General features: G+C 46.1%; 1 protein-coding gene across 1 annotated transcript in view; it reads right to left on the bottom strand.

Moving 5' to 3' along the window:
- Positions 1-20,380, bottom strand: part of SPON1 (spondin 1) — a 302,639-nt gene that overhangs the window by 24,039 nt on the left and 258,220 nt on the right. The window contains exon 7 of the mRNA XM_508295.7: positions 306-370. Coding sequence (XP_508295.3) covers positions 306-370 — 65 coding nt within the window. The remainder of the gene's footprint in view (positions 1-305; positions 371-20,380) is intronic.

Raw genomic sequence — 20,380 nt, 5'->3', positions numbered from 1 at the left:
TGGTCTGTTGTGGCCGAGAGCATGAGTGAACACAGAACAGTTCATCATCCCATCTGAGTTGGTATTAAAGCCATCACATCTGGCTGTGGTATTAAAGCCATTGGGGGAAAACAGAGCCTGAGCCTGCATCCTTGAGAAGATGGGGCAGGTGTGATGCTCCGCACATAGAAAGCATCTTGCCTGCTTGTTAACTGAGAAGTAGTGCTAACTTCAACAACATAGCTGGTATGTGGTGGCCATTAGGTAGGTGGCTTTGAGAAGGGGCTAGGATAAGACAGGCCAGGCAAGGGACTTGTGTTACTTACACGTTGAGAGGCTGCCAGGCTGGCCACTGGGCTTTGGCTTTGATGACGGTGAGGACCTCATCACTCTGCAAAAAAGGACCACAAATATTTAGTGAACAGAGCGGGGCTCATGGGAACAATAGGGCTTTGACCTGGTGACACCATTCACCCCCACTCCCTCACCTGCTGTTGGGGCTTTTCCTGCCTGGGTGTACAGCCACCTCTCTCTGGGATGGGGGAACCCTGGGGCCTCAGTGATACCGGGAGAGGGGACTGAGTGTCCAGGTATGTCCTGGACACTGAAGGGCCACTGAGTCACACCTTTGGTTTCCAGCTCAGCCCACCCCTTCCCCACTAGAGCAGAGATCTGGCCTGGATTCTGCCTTGGTTGGCCAGACTCCCATGTCATGTCCATTCCAGAGGGCAGAGCCATGCTCTGTGTCCAGCAACTGAGTGGGGCCTGCTCCAGGCCAGCTGGGTCAGCAGGAGTTGCAATGTGGCTAACACCTGGCCCTGAGGACTGTCCCCCCAACGCCTGTCCTGCTGGTGAGACCCATGCGCTGGATCAGACTCCCTTGGACGAGGAGGCCAGCACAAAGCCAAGGCCCCACACCCGTGGTGCCCCTCAGGTTCTCTGGCTCTGTTTTGCTTTGGATGGTGAATAAAGCACCATAAAGTTACTTTAGGGATAACTGGGGAAACTAAAGTAATTTTTTGAGGAATAATTTGATAATTAACATTTTGAAGGAAAGCACTGAATGGTCATCATAGGGCAAAAATCAGAACTTTGTTGATTTTGCTCAACTTTGAGGTTTGGTTGGGTTTTTATTTTCAATTACACACTGCGGGTGAGGGGTGCCATGATCTTTGCAAGGCTGGAGGCCTCCACAGGTCCAAGTTCAGCTCTGGTGGGGGGCTTTCCCTAGAGTGGAGTCAGCTGGTCCTGTATGGCCCCTTTCCCTGGCCTGGGCCCAGCAGTGCTCAGACACAATAGTCCATTGTGTGTGGAAAACTCCAGAATGTCACCAGCTGGGGAAGGAAGGGCTTTGTTGCCAACTGAACAGATCCCTGAGTTCCAGGGGAAGAGACTTGCTTGGCTGGCTCATAGCGACAAGGCTGCAGTCCTTAGAGTCGTGCCTGGCAGCAGGTGCCTAGAATGCAGTTAGAATGCGTTGTGACCTTCTCCCTGGTTGGGTACCTTGCCCAGAAAATCCCACAGCCCCATGGAAACTGAAAGGAAGGAGGACAGTGGTGTCTCTGAGGCTCAGGCCCAGAGGTTATAAAAAGCTTTCTGGTCCATGGCTTCCCATTTACCATGCAGGAAGGGGCTGCTGGATGGTGGTGGTGCAGAGGAAGGTGGCTTAGCCAGACCCAGCGTGGTCTGGGCTCCTACAGACAGTCCTGGGTGAGGGGAAGGGCCCACAAGGACAGGGCAGCGGCGGTGAGCCACCCAGGAAGCTTGCAGCCTCCTCCTAGGCTCAGGCTCCCCGGGGTGCCCTCTTTCCATCAGATGAAAAAAATCTTGGGATGCACAGACACCCCAACATTCACATGTCTGCAGGCAAAGCATTTCCCAACAGAGCAGTTACATTTCTCATGCTCTGAGAAATATATTTATTTGTTTACAGCGTATCCCTTCTTCCCTCCTAAGAAATATCTGTTGAATGACCGAGAAGTTGTTTATCTTGAAGTCATATATGGAACACAACCTATCTGTCTCCTGAGTGCCAGCTCCGTGTCTCCCCAGACCTGGTTTTCCTCCAGTCATCTCATATGCCTCATGGCTGAGCCCTTCCTCTGACCTCAGAGTCCTGCTCCTCCTCCAGCAGCCCAGCCTGGGTTGAAGGCACAGCTCAGGCGTGCCTGAGCCGGGTGCCAAACACCAGCAGCTCCCTTCACCCCCGACACCAGTCAGGCTGAGGATTCCTATGTTCACCTCCTTCCACAGTCTCCCCTCTGGCCACCCCATCTCCAGTATCTTCTTGCTTCCCCCAATTCATCCTCCACTTGCTGCAAATCTGACGGTATCTGTCTCCTGCCAAAACCCTCCAAAGGCTCCTCACAACTTCCATGACAATTTCTTACTTCCTGAGTTTTGCTTATGGGGTCCTCATCATCTAGTTCTGCTCCACTTTTTTTCTTTGATTTTAATTCCAGAATAATACACACATTGTGGAAAATTTTAGCATCACAGAAACTCACAATGTAAATGTTGAACACAGTCTACTTCAACAGCAACCCTGCCTTCTGTCTCCTTCTCCGTTTCCAGAATATTACAGCATGGTGTGTATCTTTCCAGATCTTCTACGATGCACATGTAAGGATGTGTGTGTGTGTGTGTGTGTGTGCAGGCATTATATTTAGCTTTCCCACCAAATCTGTGTCATACTGAATATCTTGTTCTGTACCATGACTTTAAAATATTTCCTTAATATCATATCACGGGAAACTTTCCATCAGTACGTACTACATACTATGTACACTATATACTATATATCTTAGCTCTCTTTTTTGATTTTTAAAGTGTTGGATATCTTCAAATTATGGCAAGCCAGGTCAAGACTTAGAAAAAGGAAATCCAAGATATCAGATCCCGGTAATGAGATACTGTCTGATGACAGTCTGTTTGCTCTTGAAGAAATATTTCACTAGAAAATAAAATCAATGTGGGTGGAGTGAAGGTGGCTGCCAAGTTAGCTGGCCATGCAGATTCACCTTGCTTTACAGTTAAATTCTGGTTTACAGGTCCCAGCTGATATAGTGATTTTGCTTTTGTAATATATAACTACACACACACACACACACACACAATATTGCTTCTTGGCCTTTTGGCCAAGATCAAATATATAACTCCACAAATATAGTTTGGACCCTACATTACCATTTATTTATGGTGATGAAACTCCGTTTAGACCTATGGAGGCTCCAAGGATGGTGGGACCATATGTGTGGGCATGACAGCTTCCTGCTGTAAATCTTTTCATCTGGTGGTTACACAACATCTGCAGGGTCAACAGCTTATTGTTCTCTTTTTTGGTGATCATTTGAGTTAAATGAAATAAGAAAGCAGGAGCATTCTACCACATTTATTTAAAAAGCTAAATATTTTTGTTGAAGCAGCAAGTTATCTGGTAGAACTTAACTTCTATAGGATCAGAGAGAATCTTGCTCATTCGTGGCCATATCACCATGCCCACAGCCGCTCAGTAGATTGTTGAAAAAGCAAAGCCACACCATTCTCTTTGATGTATGCAGAGAGTTATGTAGCAGGGGATGTTCTCTAATTGATTCCACTGGCACCATTAGTAAATATTTAGTTGTTTTCATAAATGATGCTGTGATGAAGACTCATGTACGTATTTATTTGCTCATACATCCAAGGATTCCTGTATCATTGAGTCAGGAGTGATCAAAATGTGAAGCAAATTTAAAACTGTGGTCGGCCCTACCAAATTGCCCTCCAAATGTCTGTACTAATTTCTACTCCCAGCAAGGATGTGTATGTGCCCATGTTCTCAATTTAGGGCACACGGGATACTATCCATCTTTTTAATGTTTATGAATCCAGCAGGCAGGAAAGTAGCATAGTTGAGAAGCATAAGCTCTGGAATCATACCTGAGGTCATATGCTAATGGTACCATTTACTAGCTCTGTGTTTTCGTTTTGTTTTTGAGACAGGGTCTCACTTTGTCACCCAGGTTGTAGTGCAGTGGCACGATCTCAGCTCACTGCAGGCTCAGCCTCCCGGGCTCAAGCAATCCTCCCACCTCAGCCTCCTGAGTAGCTAGGACTACAGGTGTGCACCACTACTCATGGCTAATTTTTGTATTTTTGTAGAGATGGGGTTTTGCCACATTGCCCATGTTGGTCTTAAACTCCTGAGCTCAAGTGATCTGCCCGCCTCGGCCTCCCAAAGTGCTGGGATTACAGGTGTGAGCCACCGTGCCCTGCCAAACTCTGTTTTTTGGCAAGTCTTGTGACCTCTCTTAGTTTTCTCATCTGTGAAATAGGTTAAAAAGAGGATCTTCTGCATGTGCTTGTTAGGGGGACTAAATGACAACTCATGTAATGTGGCAATGAAGTGCCTGGCACATAGCAGGTGCTCCACAAAAATTACTGATCATTCTTATTCTTACTTACATTCAGGGTAAGTTCATATCAGAATTGACTTGCGCTGCCTGAGTACAGAGACTGGAGCACACAGTTGCAGGTACAAACCCACAAAGCCTCAGGAGAACTTGCCTCCATTGAAAGCCAAGCTCTGAGTCTCAGGGAGCATATGATGGAAGGCTTATGTAGCTTGGATGGGGGCACTAGGGCCCTGGGCATTTCACATTCTGAAGAATGAAGGACTTAAATTCAGCGTAAGCAACCCACACTTCAGACTTAAATGAAAAGCTTATTTTAACAAGTCTCTAAGGCACAGACAGGAACTTTCAAGAATACTTAGAGCCCCTTCTCAGCTCCCACAGGACCCTTTTCAAACAAAGTGTCTCAGGGCATCCGTCGTTCATGGTTCATTTGGATGATGCCAACACTTTTCTAAAGACATACCAATTAAAATAGGAAAAAACCCAAAGATACTACAGGTCACTCATATTCATCTTCCATTTTGCTTTTGTAAGCATATTGTGGGGATATAACAGCTGTACTTGTACCTCACAGTTACTGGTACCAAATGGGAAGAGCATATCCCCTAACAGGCCATGGGCTGAGGTCAGGTCTGGAGGGAAGTGGGTTCATGTGGAATGAAAATAGATCTGGGACAGATCTGTTCTGGAGGCAGCAATTACATCAATACCAGGAGATAAACAGGGTGGTCTGAGCAGAACAGAAAGTAAGACTGTGAGTCTAGGGTCGGGGCTGGTGTCTGAACCAATCTTACCCCACGCTGACCCTCCTCTGCACTCCAGAGCCAGCCACCCAATAAGGAAGAGCTCCACACATCCCAGCTGTGCCCACAGCAGAAGGCCAGAGTCTGTCACCTCCCCCTGCCCCTTTCTTCCTAACTTTTTGACTTTGTCTTCCAGTCCTGAACCACAAGCCATTTCCTCATCCTAAACATTCCTTTGCTGCTGGTAGCACTGAGGCTCAGACCTCAGTGTGGAGTCAGCCTGGCCAACTTGCCTGATGCCCCTACCATCTCTCCTCCCCACAGGAAGAGAAATGGGATGCAATCCATGATCAGAGAGGGAAAGGAATAGAAACAGGTGGAAACAGCAACAATAATAAAACAATAATTATTTATTTTTTATGTGCTAAGCATCTTGCTAACCTTGCAAATTGCCTAATAGATAGCATCTGATTTAATCCTTACAACACATTTGCAAGGTGGATATATACTTTTTAATCCTCAGAAACACATTTATTTGGCCAAATTAGTTTCACAGTTAGTTAACTGGCTGAGCTAGAGTTTAGACCTCAGTCTGATTCTAGAGGCCACACCCGTTGCCACCATGAACCCAGGCAGAGGGGGCCTGAAAGTGCACACTGTGGCCCAGGAGAACCAGGCCCACCCCTCCTACTTCTGCTGCTCTTAAGGGCACGTCCTAGCCTACTTTCAGTTCTGCATATCACAGCCACACGTGGAAGAATATCAGACCATGTTCACAACACTGAAAGTTACTGCTGTTGTGACGACCGGTTTTGATGAAGCCGGGAAGGCACAGGCTCCTTGGGCTGAAGAAAAACTGTCTGCTACTCAACAGGGGAAAACCCAGTGCCACTAATTGCAAATGCAGTGATACGCAGCCACACACACAGTGTGCATTCCCCCATTCAACAGCTTGTTTCTTACAGAAAGCTTTGGAAATAGCTATCATGCTGTCCACTGCAGATGAGGAAGCTGAGGCTCAGAGAAGTCAGGTCATTTGCTGACCACACAGGAACCACAATTCCAACGCATGTGTATCTGACTCCAAACTCACATTCTTTCCACTTTCCCTGACTGTCCTTCCTCTCCATCCTTCTCTCCTCCCTCCCCCATGTTGCTCATTTTGCAGTGAAAGCACAGCTGACCCTGGTTGGTGGCTTTCTCCAAGGAGCCCTTGCTTTGAGGCACAGGCTCACTGGGGTTCCCTCTGGGAGAGCAGTGTCTGGAATCTTGCGTGGAGACCCCGGTGAGCACTATTTGGCCCCATTATTTGCTTTTTCTCTTTCCCAGTTGCCATGCACAAAAAATATCCATCCTGACAGCTTCTACCTCTGAAGGTAACTTTTTCATGCCTGGGTGAGTGTTCTGGTGATGAGTAGCAGGAAATGAGCCATTTTATGAGGTGATAACGGGGCTGTAAGCATCTTTAAAACCAATTGTGCCCAACAGTAGCCTCCCCTCATTTCAACAGCCTCTGGGCTTCTCAGGTCATAAATAAAACAGCTCATATTTGGTGGCACTTTGCAGTTTGCCCATGATCTGCACTGCTGCTCTCTGAGGAAGGCAGGAGGGTGTCCCCATTTCTCAGGTGAGGCAACTGAGACTCACCTCTCCTCTGACAGCAGACTCACTGCTCCCGTCAAGGTCACCAGTGACCTCTCCATGCCAAAGCCAAAGTCAATGCCCAGCTCTCAGCTCTTGTGACCCCTCAGCAGTATTTGACACAGCTGGTCACTCACTCCCTCTGCCTTGAAAAGCTTTCTCCTTGGCTCTGGGACTTGCTGCCTCTGATTTTCTTTCCACTTCATCAACTCTTCCTTCTCAGTCTCCCTCCCTGACTCCTATTCACTTCCCTCTAAAGCTTGAAGTGCCCCAGGGCTCAAGCCTTTCGTCTTCTCTTTTATCCACACTCCCTTGGTGATTTCATTTAGTCCCCTGCCTTAAAAAGCCAACTGTGTATATGCTGATGATTCCTAAGCTGTAATCTTCTATTGCAAACTAGCCTCTGACTCTAGACTTGCATATCAGCCACTCAACATTTTCAGTTGGGTATCTAAGTGGCATCTCAAACTCAACAACGTGCCTGAAACCAAACTCCTGATCTTCCCCTCCCTAAGCCCAGCCTCCTTCATTCTTCCCATCCCATTACATGGCAATGCCGTACTTTCAGTTCCATCCACCCTGGATGCCTCTTTCTCTCCCACCCTGCAACTGATCCATCGGCACACCCTGTCAACTCCACTTCCAAAATATCTTCATGATCCAACCACTTTCCGTCTCCTGCCTGCCTCCATCCTGATCCAAGCCACCATCATCGCTCAGCTAGATGAGTGCAGTTGCTTCCTAGCAGGTCTCTCTACCTCCCCTCCCTTCCTCCAGACTCTTGTTCATGCAGCAGTCATATCATGCCATTCCTCTGGCCAAAATCCTCCAGTGGCTTTGCATCTCACAGCAGACAGGACCTTGCTCTGGTCCCCCACACCCTCCATGGTCTGCCTGTCCTCCTGAGCCTCATCTCTTACTACTCTTCCACAACCTGGGTTTCGGCATCCTGGACTTCTTATGTATCTTTAAACATGCCAGGCACACCTTGCACTTGCTGTTCCCTGTGCCTGGAATGCTGTTCTCCCAGATACCAGAGCACTCTCTCCTTTGTTTCCTCCAGGTCTTTGCTCAAATGTCCCCTTCTCAGTGAGGACTTTGATGTCCATGGCAGGTCCCTGCCCCCTTTTTGACTCAGCATCCCTATTCCTTTATCCCACTATCTTTTCTTCATAACATTTGCCATTGTCCAGTTGACTGTGCATTTTGCTTACTTTTTTTTTTTTTTTTTTTGAGGCAGGGTCTTTCTCTGTTGCCTAGGCTGGAGTACAGGGGCGTAATCATGGCTCACTGTAGAATGAACTCCTGGGCTCAAGCCATCCTTCTACCCTCAGCATACCAAATAGCTGGGACTACAGGTGCCTACCACCATGCCCAGTTAGTTTTAAAATTATTTGTAGAGATGGGGTCTTGCTTTGTTGCTCAGGCTGGTCTCACACTCCTGGGCTCAAGCCATCTGCTTGCCTCAGCCTCCCAAAGTGTTGGGATTACAGGCGTGAGCCACCATGTCCTGCCTTATTTACTTTTTATTGTCTATCTCCCCCTGCTAGAATGGAAGCTCCAAGAGGGCGAGGGTGTTTGTCTGTTTTGCTCACTGCTGTACTATCAGTGTTTAGATCTGTGTTGGGAACACGCTTAACTAATACTTGTTGGGTGAATGAGAGGCTGTGATGAGGAAGGGGCTGGTGTCCTCCGAGGCCCAGTCCGTGGGCACTCCCTGGACCTAGGATGGAGCCAGCGCAGTGTGAAGTGGCACTGATCGACCTGGGTGTCAGCTGGAGGCGCTGGAGGAGCAGTGAGAGTCCCAGCATAGAGCCATGCCAGCACTGCCAGGTAGAGGAGGGGAAGGGACAGCATACAGTGACCACTTTGGGAACCGTGGTCAGAGCTCACAGGTTCTGAACCTGGCTCAGGTGGGCTGGCTGGCCGTTCATAAGTGCTCATTCTATGCCCCGTTCCCCGGGAAGCAGCTACCATCACAAGCTGCTGTCTGATCAACTATTTTAGAGCCAGAGAAAGTATCTGAAGCCCATTAGCAGATCCACTAGAAGATGATGCGTTTGCACAGAAGCATTTCAAATTCAATTTCTTTTTATTTCTTTTCAAACACAGCTTGTAATTTCGATGGGAAAATTGCATAATGTCCGTAGATAATGATTTTCCCCTGAGATGGTTTTGTGGAAGCAGCTTGGCATTTCTGAAGCCAGAGAGGAAGGGACCATCAGAGCTGTTCCGGGCCTGCCCCACTGCCCCTCCGCCCAAGGGCTGCCTCCAGTGGGTGGGAGCTCTGAGGACTCACATCACCCTATGACCTTCTGTGTGCTGGCATTGGCCATCGGCATTTACTTAGCTTGTCCTTTGGTAACTGAAGTACCATCCTGGATTTAACCTCATTTTCTGCATTTTTATTATGTTCTTTTTAGTGCTCACACAAGTCTGCTGCTCCCTTGAGTAAAATCAGTGAGCAAAGGAGCAGAAGAGGCTGATGGGGCATGCCTGTCTCCCATCCCACCAGCCCCCAGGACCTGCTCTTCCATGGTCCGCCTCCCCATCTTCTACCTGACCTTCAGCAGTCAGAAAAACCTTAGTGCCAAGGCCAGAGCAAAGAAGGGAAAAGGGGGCCACAGCAGAAGGTATTCAAACATCATGTAGGTGATGCCAAATACAAACAGGAGAGAACATCAAGCAAGGGCTGTCTGCCTTCAAACAGAAAGGGCTGTGAGGAAGCCCAGACCATGAGCCAGGCCAGATCTGACTGGAGGTGCCTCAACCTGTAAGGGTAGTGCCCCTTTCAGCACCCCTAACCCTACCCCATGGGAACACATCCTGTAGTCTTCAAGAAACAGCACTGGGGGTCGGGTGCTTTGGCTCACACTGTAATCCCAGCACTTTGGGAGGCCAAGGTTGATGGATCACCTGAGGTCAGGAGTTTGAGACCAGCCTGGCCAACATGGTGAAACCCCATCTCTAAAAGTACAAAAATTAGCTGGGCATGGTGGCGGGCACCTGTAATCCCAGCTACTTGGGAGGCTGAGGCAGGGGAATTGCTTGAACTCAGGAGGCAGAGGTCGCAGTGAGCTGAGATTGTACCATTGCACTCCAGACTGGGCGACGAGGGCAGAACTCCATCTCAAAAAAAAAAAAAAAAAAAAGAAAAGAAAAAGAAACAATATTGGACACTCCTCAACCACGATTCCCATCCCCACCGCCATCCCAGGGCAGGTCCCGTCCCAGAAGCCAGCATTAGAGCAGGGGCCGCATTGCATCCCTTCTATATCCTCAGCACCAGCCTGGCTTGTGAGAGGTATGCAGGGAATATTTAAGGGATAAATAATGAATTAGTTAATTAAACAATTAGTTAATAATAAGCTAGAGGAAGTCTCTGGCCTTGGCTGCCCTCCCAGAGGGTTTAGGGGCTCTTGTTCGGAGTGTGATGGGACTGGAACATGGCTGAGGGGTTTGTGAGCAGAAGAGTGGTATGACCTGATTCATATTTTTAAAGGATCCTGCTGGCTGCTCAGGGAAAGTAACTGGAGTGGGGCAAGCTGGGGAGCAAGGACCCCAGGCAGGAGGCCATCGCTGTGTCTGGCGACATAGGGCCAGGGAAGAGCAATGGAAGGGGTTCAAGGCATGGGATGCAGATATATTTTACAGGTCGGCTCGGCGTTATCTGCTGATGGATTGGATGTGAGGTATAAAACAAACAGGGGTCAAGGATGACTCCAAAAGGAGTTGTCATGTAGGAAGGTAGATATATGAGGCCGGAGCTCAACGGAGAAGTCCAGGCTGGAGATGTAAACTCCAAGTCATCAGCATAGAGACTGGTAGTTAAAACCACAGGATAGATTACCTGGGGAGTGAATGGAGGCAGAGGAGAGGATGGGGGAGAGCCAAGCAGACTAAGGTATAATGGCCAGAGAGAGAGGAGGACACCAGGACCTGCCCAGGGCCTCTTCAGAAACCCTGTGCTTACCCCACTACCTCTGCGGCCTCTGTTTACTGCTGCCCTACTGCTCCCCCCTGCCATGTGCTCACTGCTGCCGCCACTGCCCCACTGGCCACTACTGAAAATACAATGGAAGCAGGTTCAGGAAAGACAGAGGTGAATTAGCGGAACCAGCAAGCCCAGACAGCGCTTTTTGAGAAGTCGGCTGTGGAGTTGAGAAAAATGGCAGTAGCAGGAAGGACATGTGATTATTTTTTGAAAGATGTGTGATATGAGGGCAAGTTTGTATGTCCAAGTGTATAATCCAATATAGAAGATAAGCTCATATTGCAGGAGAGAGGGAGGGTGCACTTGCAGGAATGGATCCCTAAGGTGAGATCCAGACCTGGGAGGGAGGAGTGGTCTTCCAGAGTTGCCAGAGTGGGGAGGGAAAAGGGAAGCAGAGGACAGAGCTGCAGATGCTCTGGTTACTGGTTATCTGCAGGTGCTCTGGTTAGTGGTTACAGGCATGAGCCAGAGAGCATGTGCGTTGGGTTGCTGGGGCTGATGGTGAGGACTCATTCATCCAGCAATGATAGATGGAGCCCCTAGTCTGTGCCAAGCCTATTCCACGTGCTGGAGAATGAGCCCTGAACAGAAGACACACCCATCCTTGTCCTCAAGGAGCTTACATTCCGGAGGAGGAGGCAGACGTAACAGCTACACAGTGTGTCCAGTGCTGATTAGCTCTCCGGGGAAAATACAGCCGGGAAGGGTGAGGGGGAGGGCCAGGATGGGGTGAGAGAGTTATGCTGCGATTTTAAATAGAGTGGTGGAGGAAGCCTTCACCAATAAAGTGACTCAAGTATTTTAAGAAACAGATGCTGATGCATATGAAAGGGCCAGGAAAGAACTCTACCAAAATGAAAATATACCTCACATACTGAAATAAGGTCTTTAGAATTTAAAAACATAACCATGTTTTGGCCACACACACAGAGACAAACACACACACACACACACGGCATAGGAGGAGAGAGAAACAAAAAGAATGACCCTATAATCCCACCATCCTTACCCAGCAGCTTTCATCAATTGCAATATTCATTTGTTTGTCATAGTTGACATCATAACTTATGCACAAAACTCACACACACACACACGCATATACTTTTGAATCTTTTTTTTTTTAGACATTGCTATATAGTCTTTGGATTCACCATTAAAAAAGTCATGTCACAAGTAAGAGTATCTGTAAGATATATTAAATGTTAAAAGCAAACTACAGTACAGTTTGTATAGTAATCTATTTACCTTTGTGGAGAGGGGTGGTAAGGATAAAGAAAATTGTGTGTGTATATATTTCTAGTTGCATAAAGTATCTCTGGAAGGATATATAAGAACATTACAAAAATCAGTTGCCTCAGGGGAAGGGAACTAGGTAACCAGGGAGCAAGCAAAAGGCTGAGGATTGTCACTGTGTAACCTTATTATATATCTTTTGATTTTCAAACCATGTGAATATATTGCCATTTAAAAAATGGAGGCTGGGGCCAGGCGTGGTGGCTTACACCTGTAATCCCAGCACTTTGGGAGGCCAAGGCAGGTGGATCATGAGGTCAGGAGATCGAGACCATCCTGGCTAACACGGTAAAACCCTGTCTCTACTAAAAATACAAAAAATTAGCCAGGCGTGGTGGCATGCGCCTGTAGTCCCAGCTACTCCGGAGGCTGAGGCAGGAGAATTGCTTGAACCTGGGAGGTGGAGGTTGCAGTGAGCTGTGATCATGCCACTGCTCTCCAGCCTGGGTGACAGAGCGAGACTCCATCTCAAATTAAAAAAAAAAAGAAAAAAAAGAAAAAAAAATGGCGGCTGGGCACAGTGGCTCATGCCTGTAATCCCAGCACTTTGGGAGGCTAAGGCAAGAAGATCGCTTGAGTCCAAGAATTCGAGACCAGCCTGGGCAACAGAGTGAGACTTCATCTCTACAAATAATACAAATAAAACATAAAAAATAAATTAGCTGGGTGTGGTGGCACACGCCTGTAGTCCCAGCTACTCAGGAGGCTGAGGTGGGAGGATCACTTGAGCTCAGGAAGTCAAGGCTGCAGTGAGCTGTGATTGTGCCACTGCACCCTAGTCTGGGTGACAGAGTGAGACCCTGTCTCACCACCACCACGAAAAAAGGAAGGAAGGAAGGAAAGAGAGAGAGAGAAAGAAAAATGGAAAGTAAAAAGAAAAGGTCGCATCCAAGCCTGTTTCCCAGGGTTTCCTCAACTGGTTAGTCATGAAGGCTTTTGAGGTGGGCACTGTGTGAGGCTGACCCCGCCTGTGGAGGAGAGTAGGGCGGACCTCTAGACCCAATGGGCTTGGAGCCAAGGCAGCGGCTGGGAAGGTGGGCAGAGGGACAGAGCGCCATGGCAGGGGTAGAATTCATAAGATAGCTGATGAGTTCTTCACTTGACAATTTTAAAGAGTGTTAGGCTTTGTTAGGCAGGAGTATCTTTAAAGTAACGGCAGTTTCAAAAGAAATGAGAATTCATCCACACACCAAGATCTCCTTCTCCTTCTCTTTCTTTACTTAGAAATGTCTGACCCAGGTGTTATTCTGGCAGCCTAGTTTGCTGGGTCTTTAAATGTAATAACATTTCACTTCATCATCTCCCTTTATCAACTGATTTCCATAAAAAGCTTTCAAATTATTAAGTAATGAAGCTCCAAGTGACCCGAACGGGGGAGAAGTAAGTGTGCCTTAAGGTGTTCAGCACATTAGTATCAAATAAGGATCCTGGGAATGCTGCTTTCTTAAATGCGGCTATTTAAATGCAAAGTAACAGCTCTCCTAAGCTGTGAAAGCTTAACCCTTTTCATTCTCGAGTACCCCACATATTTGAGGTTTGGGGAGAGACTTGGGAGATGACAGGAGAAATTTTGTGTTGTGGCAGACACTAAAGGGTGTCCGTTCTAGGAATTTGAGAACACACACACACACACACACACACACACACACACGGACACACACACAGACAGACAGACACACACACACAGGCTGGCCTCTCTTCCAGGTTTCCCATGGTAACAGAAGTTTCTCTGACTGTGAAAACCCTCTTTTAGTTATTTTCGTGGCTCACGGAGCAGGAATTGAAGAGTGGTATGGTGGAATAGGCAGACCGAGGGTTCAGCTCTTGGCTTGGTCACTTATATGCTGCGCAAGTTTGGGGAAAGTGCTGTCCTCTCTGAGCCTGACTCTTTGTCTGTAAAACACATGTTAATGAGCTCCTTTCTGGGTCGGACACTGTGCTGGGCTCCCGTCACAGGGCAGTAGACCAGACAGACTGCCCTTGTGGAGCTTGTTCCCTACTGGGTTAATCACAGTGCATGGAGGTTAAATGAGACGGTATCAGTCAGGGCCAGGTGAATAGTAATGAAGGGGGTGCCTCTGATGACTTAATCATACTGGCAGGCTCTCCACTCCGCTTCTGTCAGTGCGACCTCTCACTACTGCCTGACCCACCTTTTGACCAAATCTCCTACATCACCTGTCATGCCCACGCACCAAAGGCTCATGCTTTTGCATTGGATCCTTCTGTCTGGAATGCTCCTGCCCTTGTCCCCTCAAGCCACTCCTCTTCTGAAAAGGCTTACTGATGACCCAAGACTCTCAGATCCTCTTTGTCCATGATTATTTGTTCACTCGTATAAAGGTATCTTACCCACCAGGTGTCTAGCAAAGTACCCATGTCATAGTATGTGCCTGATCAAATATGTTGAATGAATGTTCAATCAAGTTTTTATTCCCAAATATTACATGTGAATTGTGAGAGGATCTGTCCATCATGATTACTGCCACCCAAAGAAGTATTCGTAAAACTTTGTGATTGTCACACCACGGAGATATCACAGGTATATGCAGCAATTCCCAGCAGAGGTAACTGGGGTGGAAGCTTCCTAACCTTCATCTTTCTTGGAGTAGGTTCTGAAGACCTCTAGGGGCCTGTAAATATGTTGTTAGAGTCTTCTTAGTTCTCTGTGGGAATTTAAACATTTATATTTATATTTTTGTGAGAATAAAATAATAGATTGTGTACATATTAAGGATCATCTCAAAGATCTAGTCAAGCATCACCAGGCAGTTCAGTGGCTGGGATGCATTTGTTTTCACATCTCACGGTTGCCCTACACAACTTTATTGTGCGTTAGTGTGGAAGACAATGTGACGCTCTGTCCAGATCTCTCTTCAGGAGTGAAGGACTTACTTCCCAGCTGCAGGGATGATGGTAAAATGTTGCTCTTAGCTGTCAGTTCTTTGGCATTGGCTAGATAACACAGCCTAATGTGAGGTCAAACTTCCTTCCAGGGTGACCCTCATCCAGTGATCCTCCAGGGGCACAAAGGTCAGTGCTCTTGTCCCCAAGGCAGGACAACTCTGAAGAGCCACCCAGCCCAGTGAGTTGGTTGGTAGAGGTCTTTGTTGGGCCTGCGACACAGCTCAACTTCTCCCTCTGCACATCCTGCTTCCTTCCCCTCCCTCCCACAGCTGTGGTTCCCAAGAACATTCTTTGGTAACTTCCTGCACTCTAATCTTGATGCAGGTCTCCTTCCCAGAGAACCCGGCTGCTAAAGAGAGTGGGTTCTCTCTTCTGCTAAAGAGAGTGGGTTCTAAAAGGAAAGCAGAGTTAACAAATCAAAGACATTTTGACTAGGTAAAGCCCAAAGGATACGTGTGCTGCTGCCTGAACAATGTGTTGTCAGTGGTTGGAAGAACAGTGGGAGAACTGAGTTAGCCCAAAGGGCCCTGGTGTATGCATACCAAACTCGGAAGGACCCAGGCTACGAGGGTCAGCATTGCATCGAGATTGTGAGCAGTCATTTAATTTCAGCAAAACAGCATCACCCATCACATTAAAGCAATGTTCTTAATTAGCATTTAAAGTGTTTGCAGTTTTATTTGTGTTACTATTAGTATCACTATTTTGTTTTTATCATCTTATGAGAGCTATAAGCATAAGGAGTTCATATCTGGTTATCTTTGCACATATTTAAATAATATGATAATGAAAATCCTTATAACTCAACCTTGGGTGTTTGTGAGCTTGTATTTGCCCTTTAAAAGAGATCTATACATTACGCAGGTTTGGGAATTATTTAATTTTGCAAAAGCATGGTATTAAGAGGCTGGGTTTTGGAGGGTCTGTGGCTTAACTGTGTAACCCTGGGTATGTTACTTAACTCTTTGAGCCTTGATTTTCTCATTGGTAAAATGGGGATAATAATCTACCTTACAGGCCTGTTCCAAGGTACAAATGAGCTGTAAATAAATGTAGAATGATTTCAAAGTTTCTGACACATATTAAGTGCTCAATAAATGGCAGTAGTTAGGAGAGGCTGAACAATAAAGAATGCACCTCTCTGTAAGCCCTTTCCAAGCCTGGCCTGGAAAAAGTCAGTGGTCTGCATCCATCCCTGACAGAGAGCAGGAGGAAGGGTTTTGGGTGAGTTATTTTCAATAGAAAGTCAGAGTTAAATTTGCTTAAAAGCCAGCAAGCAAGCAAGCAAGCAAACAAATACTAAGGCCTCAAGGCACACAAAAGTGAAAGGTTAAAATAGAAAACTGTGAAGAGCTATGGCCTAAATTTAAATTCAGGGAATCTTACATTTAGGGACCACTTAATAAATGAAATGAAGCTGGGTGTAGTGGCTTGTGCCTGAAGTCCCTGCTATTTGGGAGGCTGAGTAGATGGATCACTTGAGGCCAGGAGATTGAGACCAGCCTGGGCAACATAGTGACACTGCGTCTCTACAAAAATAACTAAATAAATGAATGAAACGAATATTGCCATGGTAAGCTGAGTAACGGCCCCCCAAAATATCTACATCCTGATCCCTGGATCCTGTGAATGCTTCATTATATGTCCACAAAGGCCTTGCAGATATTGTTAATGATCTTGAGATGGGGAGATTGTCCTGGATTATCAGGGTAGGCCCTAAATATAAGTGTCTTTACAAGACAGAGGCACAGGGAGATTTGACCAAAGGAGAGGGGAAGGTACTGTGATAATGGAAGCAGAGATTGGAATGATGTGGCCACAAGCCAAGGAAGACTGGCAGCCACTGACAGTGCAATGGAGCCTCCCGAAGGAACCAGCGCTGCTTGTATCTTGACTTCAGCCCTGTAAGACTCATTTTGGACTTCTAACCTCCAGAACTGTAGGAGAACCAATTTGTGTTACCCCAAGGCACCAGATTTGTGGGTAATTTGTTACAACAGCAACAGGAATGGATATAATTCCTATGGGCCCTGCTTGCCTTTTTGATTAGTGAGTCTCATGAAAATAAAAGGCAGACAGTTCCTGACTTAAAATAGTTTGGCTTAACAATTTTTTGACTTTATGATGCTGTGAAAGCTATATGCATTCAGTAAAAATTGTACGTCGAATTTTGACCTTTTCTGAGGCTAGCAATTTGTGATATGATACTCTTGTGGTGCTGGACAGCAACAGTGAACCACAGCTCCCAGTCAACCACTCGATCACAAGGGTAAACAACCGATACTGTACAGTGTACTGTGTTGCCAGCATTTTTTGGATATTGTATTTTGTGTTTTCACATCCCATTATGTTTTAAAAAATGTCAGTTTTCCACTTAGGATATTTTCAGCTTCCAGTGGGTTCACTGGGAAGTAACCCCATGGTGGGTAAAGAGGCATCTGTAACTAAAACCTGTCATTAGAAGGGAGCAGTGTAAAGGGCATTGCTATTCAAGTCCGAAGAGCTTGATCTGAATCCTCTCTCTCTACTTCCTAGCTGTGTGATCTCAGGCCAGTCAGTAAGCTTCTATGAGCCTTACCTTCTTCGTCTCTAAAATGGACTAAAGTGAACTCAAACACTTAGAGTTGTAAAGATTAAATGTTAGAACACTTTATGAATCATACAACTATGTGCACTATTTATCATTACTAGTATTACAAATTTTTAAAAATCCAAATTGAAGATTGTAATCAAAATGCCACCTTTTAGGAAGATGGCCCGATAATGCATACAATGTCTAAGACATTATATAGACAAACATTTGATTTAGGCCCAGCAAGAAAGTGCTTTAGAACATGGTGCTGAAAAATCTCAGCTGTTAGACCCCTGTCTGCAGTTCTCTTAAACATCACGTACTTAAACCAGAGCTTACTTTCAACTCCTTACTTTTGCAACCCTGTAGACGTATGGTGATATTATTGTCACTTGGACTTCTCTCTGATAAGATATTTTATTTTCTTTAAAAAGAGAGTATCAATAATCCGATCTTCTCTAACTATTGGGCAATTTTGCTGTACTTGAGGTTTCCTGAAATATAAATGATGGAAATAATCCATGCTTGAAGCTGTAACAATAAAAAGGGCGATTATTTTTCAAACTCAAGACTATTCACGTCTTCAGTCTATCTTCATTGGCACAGCACAATCTCCAAAGCAAAAGGAAGAAAATAAATAGCTTAGAAGTTTGAAGTTGGATCCTATCAACAACCTCCCCTCCCATTTCTAATTCAATCAAGCATTTCCTTACTCAGGCAGTAAGGAGAGAGGATGCTGTTTGGATCGAAACTATGTATAGTTTTGTTTTTTTAAAAAAACATTTTTATAATAGATTTTTCCGTATACAAAATATGTTCTTTGTAGAACACTTAGAAAATAGACACAGGCAAAAGGAATAATATAAAAACAGTTCATAATCCCACTACCCACAGATAACCATTGTTACTTTTTACATTGTAAGCCAGAAAAAAAGACATGCTGGTATGCCCGAGTGTGACATTTATGGACTCAACGAAGCAGCTTAATTCTAATGATAATACCCTGGATTCTATATTCCTCCATGCAGCTGGGCCCTGCTGTGAGTGAGCAGACCTGGCTTAGGAAAATTCACATCCATAGCCTGAGAAATCATAAAGGAATGGCGCCCTCAGCCACACCCTGGAGAGGCTTCCATCACTCCATCCCTGCCATGTCTATTGCCTTCACTGTCTTTACATTAGTTCAAGAGCCTCCAAAATCAGTTCCTGCCTCCCGTTTTACTCCCTGCACCCAGTCCATCAGATGGAACTTTCTAAAACAGACACTTGATCAGGCTACTCCACTCTTGAAATTCTTCCTTTGGCTTTAGGGGTAAAGTCCAATTTTGTTCAGCATGGAGCCCAAGGGCTCACCCTTTGGCCCCACCTACTTCTCCGGCCTCATATCTCCCTCAGTCTTTCACCCTTATGTGTATCCTTTATGCCAGCCACCACCATCCTCATCTTCATCCTCATCACCAAGCTCTCAAGTACTGGGTATGGCCTGTATGCTAGATATGAGAGTGCTACATGCATTATCTCATCTGCATACTAACAGTCCTTTAAGGTGGGGTTTCCTGCTGAGGAAACTGCAGCTTAGAGAAGCTAAACTCAGTCCCATTCATGCAGCTAATAAGCAAAGGAACCAGCCTCTGAACCCAGGGTCCTCCATATCAAATATATTCTACTTGCAGTTTCGTGAACCACATAGCTTTTGTTTTTTTTAAGCTTCTTTGCATAAACTACCATCTCCCTTTTAATCCTTTTAACCCTTTCTCACCTAGGTAATGCCTACTTGTCCTTGAGAATGCAGTTCAAGGCTTTCCTGACCGCTTGGTTTAGCTTAGCCACCCTTCCTCTGTGCTTCCAAGGTACCCTACGTTGCACCCTGTCATGGGATCCGCCTCAGGGACTGCTGTTACCCCCTTACATATCATGTATCCATTTCCTCCACTCTCTGTGCTTCAAGGGGAGGAACTGTGTGCTCTTCATCTCCTCTCTCTATCCCTCTTCCCCACTGTCTAGTACAGGATTTGGCACAAGGGAGGTATTAAATAAATGTTTGTTTAATAAATGAATGAATCAGCAGCAGCTCCTAGAGTCTTCAAATAGTCTTCAACTGATCAAAATTTGATTTGCTTATAACATTCCTGCCAGAAATGGCTCAGAGAAATAAGGAAAATGAAAGCCAGAAAGAATTCTCCACCAGATCTCTTGCCAGACTGGAGCCAGGTAAAAGAGCCCGTCATCAGTAACTAACTGCGGGTCCTCAGTGGTGCAGAAGGGACCTGGACTCCCCAGTGTTTCCTTGTTACATTTAATTCTTGTCACTTGGCTATTCTGTGACCCAGATAAGACCCAGTGGCAGGGCACCTAGCTTTGGAAATTCTTGAGAGGCAAAGAACAGAAGGTAGAAGGGAGAAAACTATGTCCAGGGTCTCTCATGAATTGAAGGGGAGGGCGTGAGGGTGGGAGGTAGAAGGGTGGAGACAGGATTTGGAGTGGTGAGGGGGTGTGCCCCAGTTTTCACACTCACAAAAGCCTCAGATAAGATTCTGGCATTTTCTCCAGAGTCAGAGAGATACACCGACAGAACCGAATGACATTCATCTTACAGCTTTCCACATGTCTTGCTACCAATTGACCCCATTTATGGTGAAATATAAATGAATATTTTTATAATTCTTATAAATAATCTTGAGATTAATACAATTTTATTGCATTGTATTTTGGTGTTAAAGCGTTACCCCAATTTTGCCAATCTTGCAGTAGCACTTTTTCCACTATTTATTTATTTATTTATGAGACAGGGTCTTACTCTATCGCCCAGGCTGGAGTGCAGTGGTGTAATCTTGGCTCACGGCAACCTCCGCCT

Source organism: Pan troglodytes, chromosome 9 (genome assembly GCF_028858775.2).
Source record: "Pan troglodytes isolate AG18354 chromosome 9, NHGRI_mPanTro3-v2.0_pri, whole genome shotgun sequence".
Classification (NCBI taxonomy): Eukaryota; Metazoa; Chordata; class Mammalia; order Primates; family Hominidae; genus Pan; species Pan troglodytes.
Note: the sequence above shows the minus strand (reverse complement) of the source record. Positions and strands in the feature narration are given on the sequence as shown.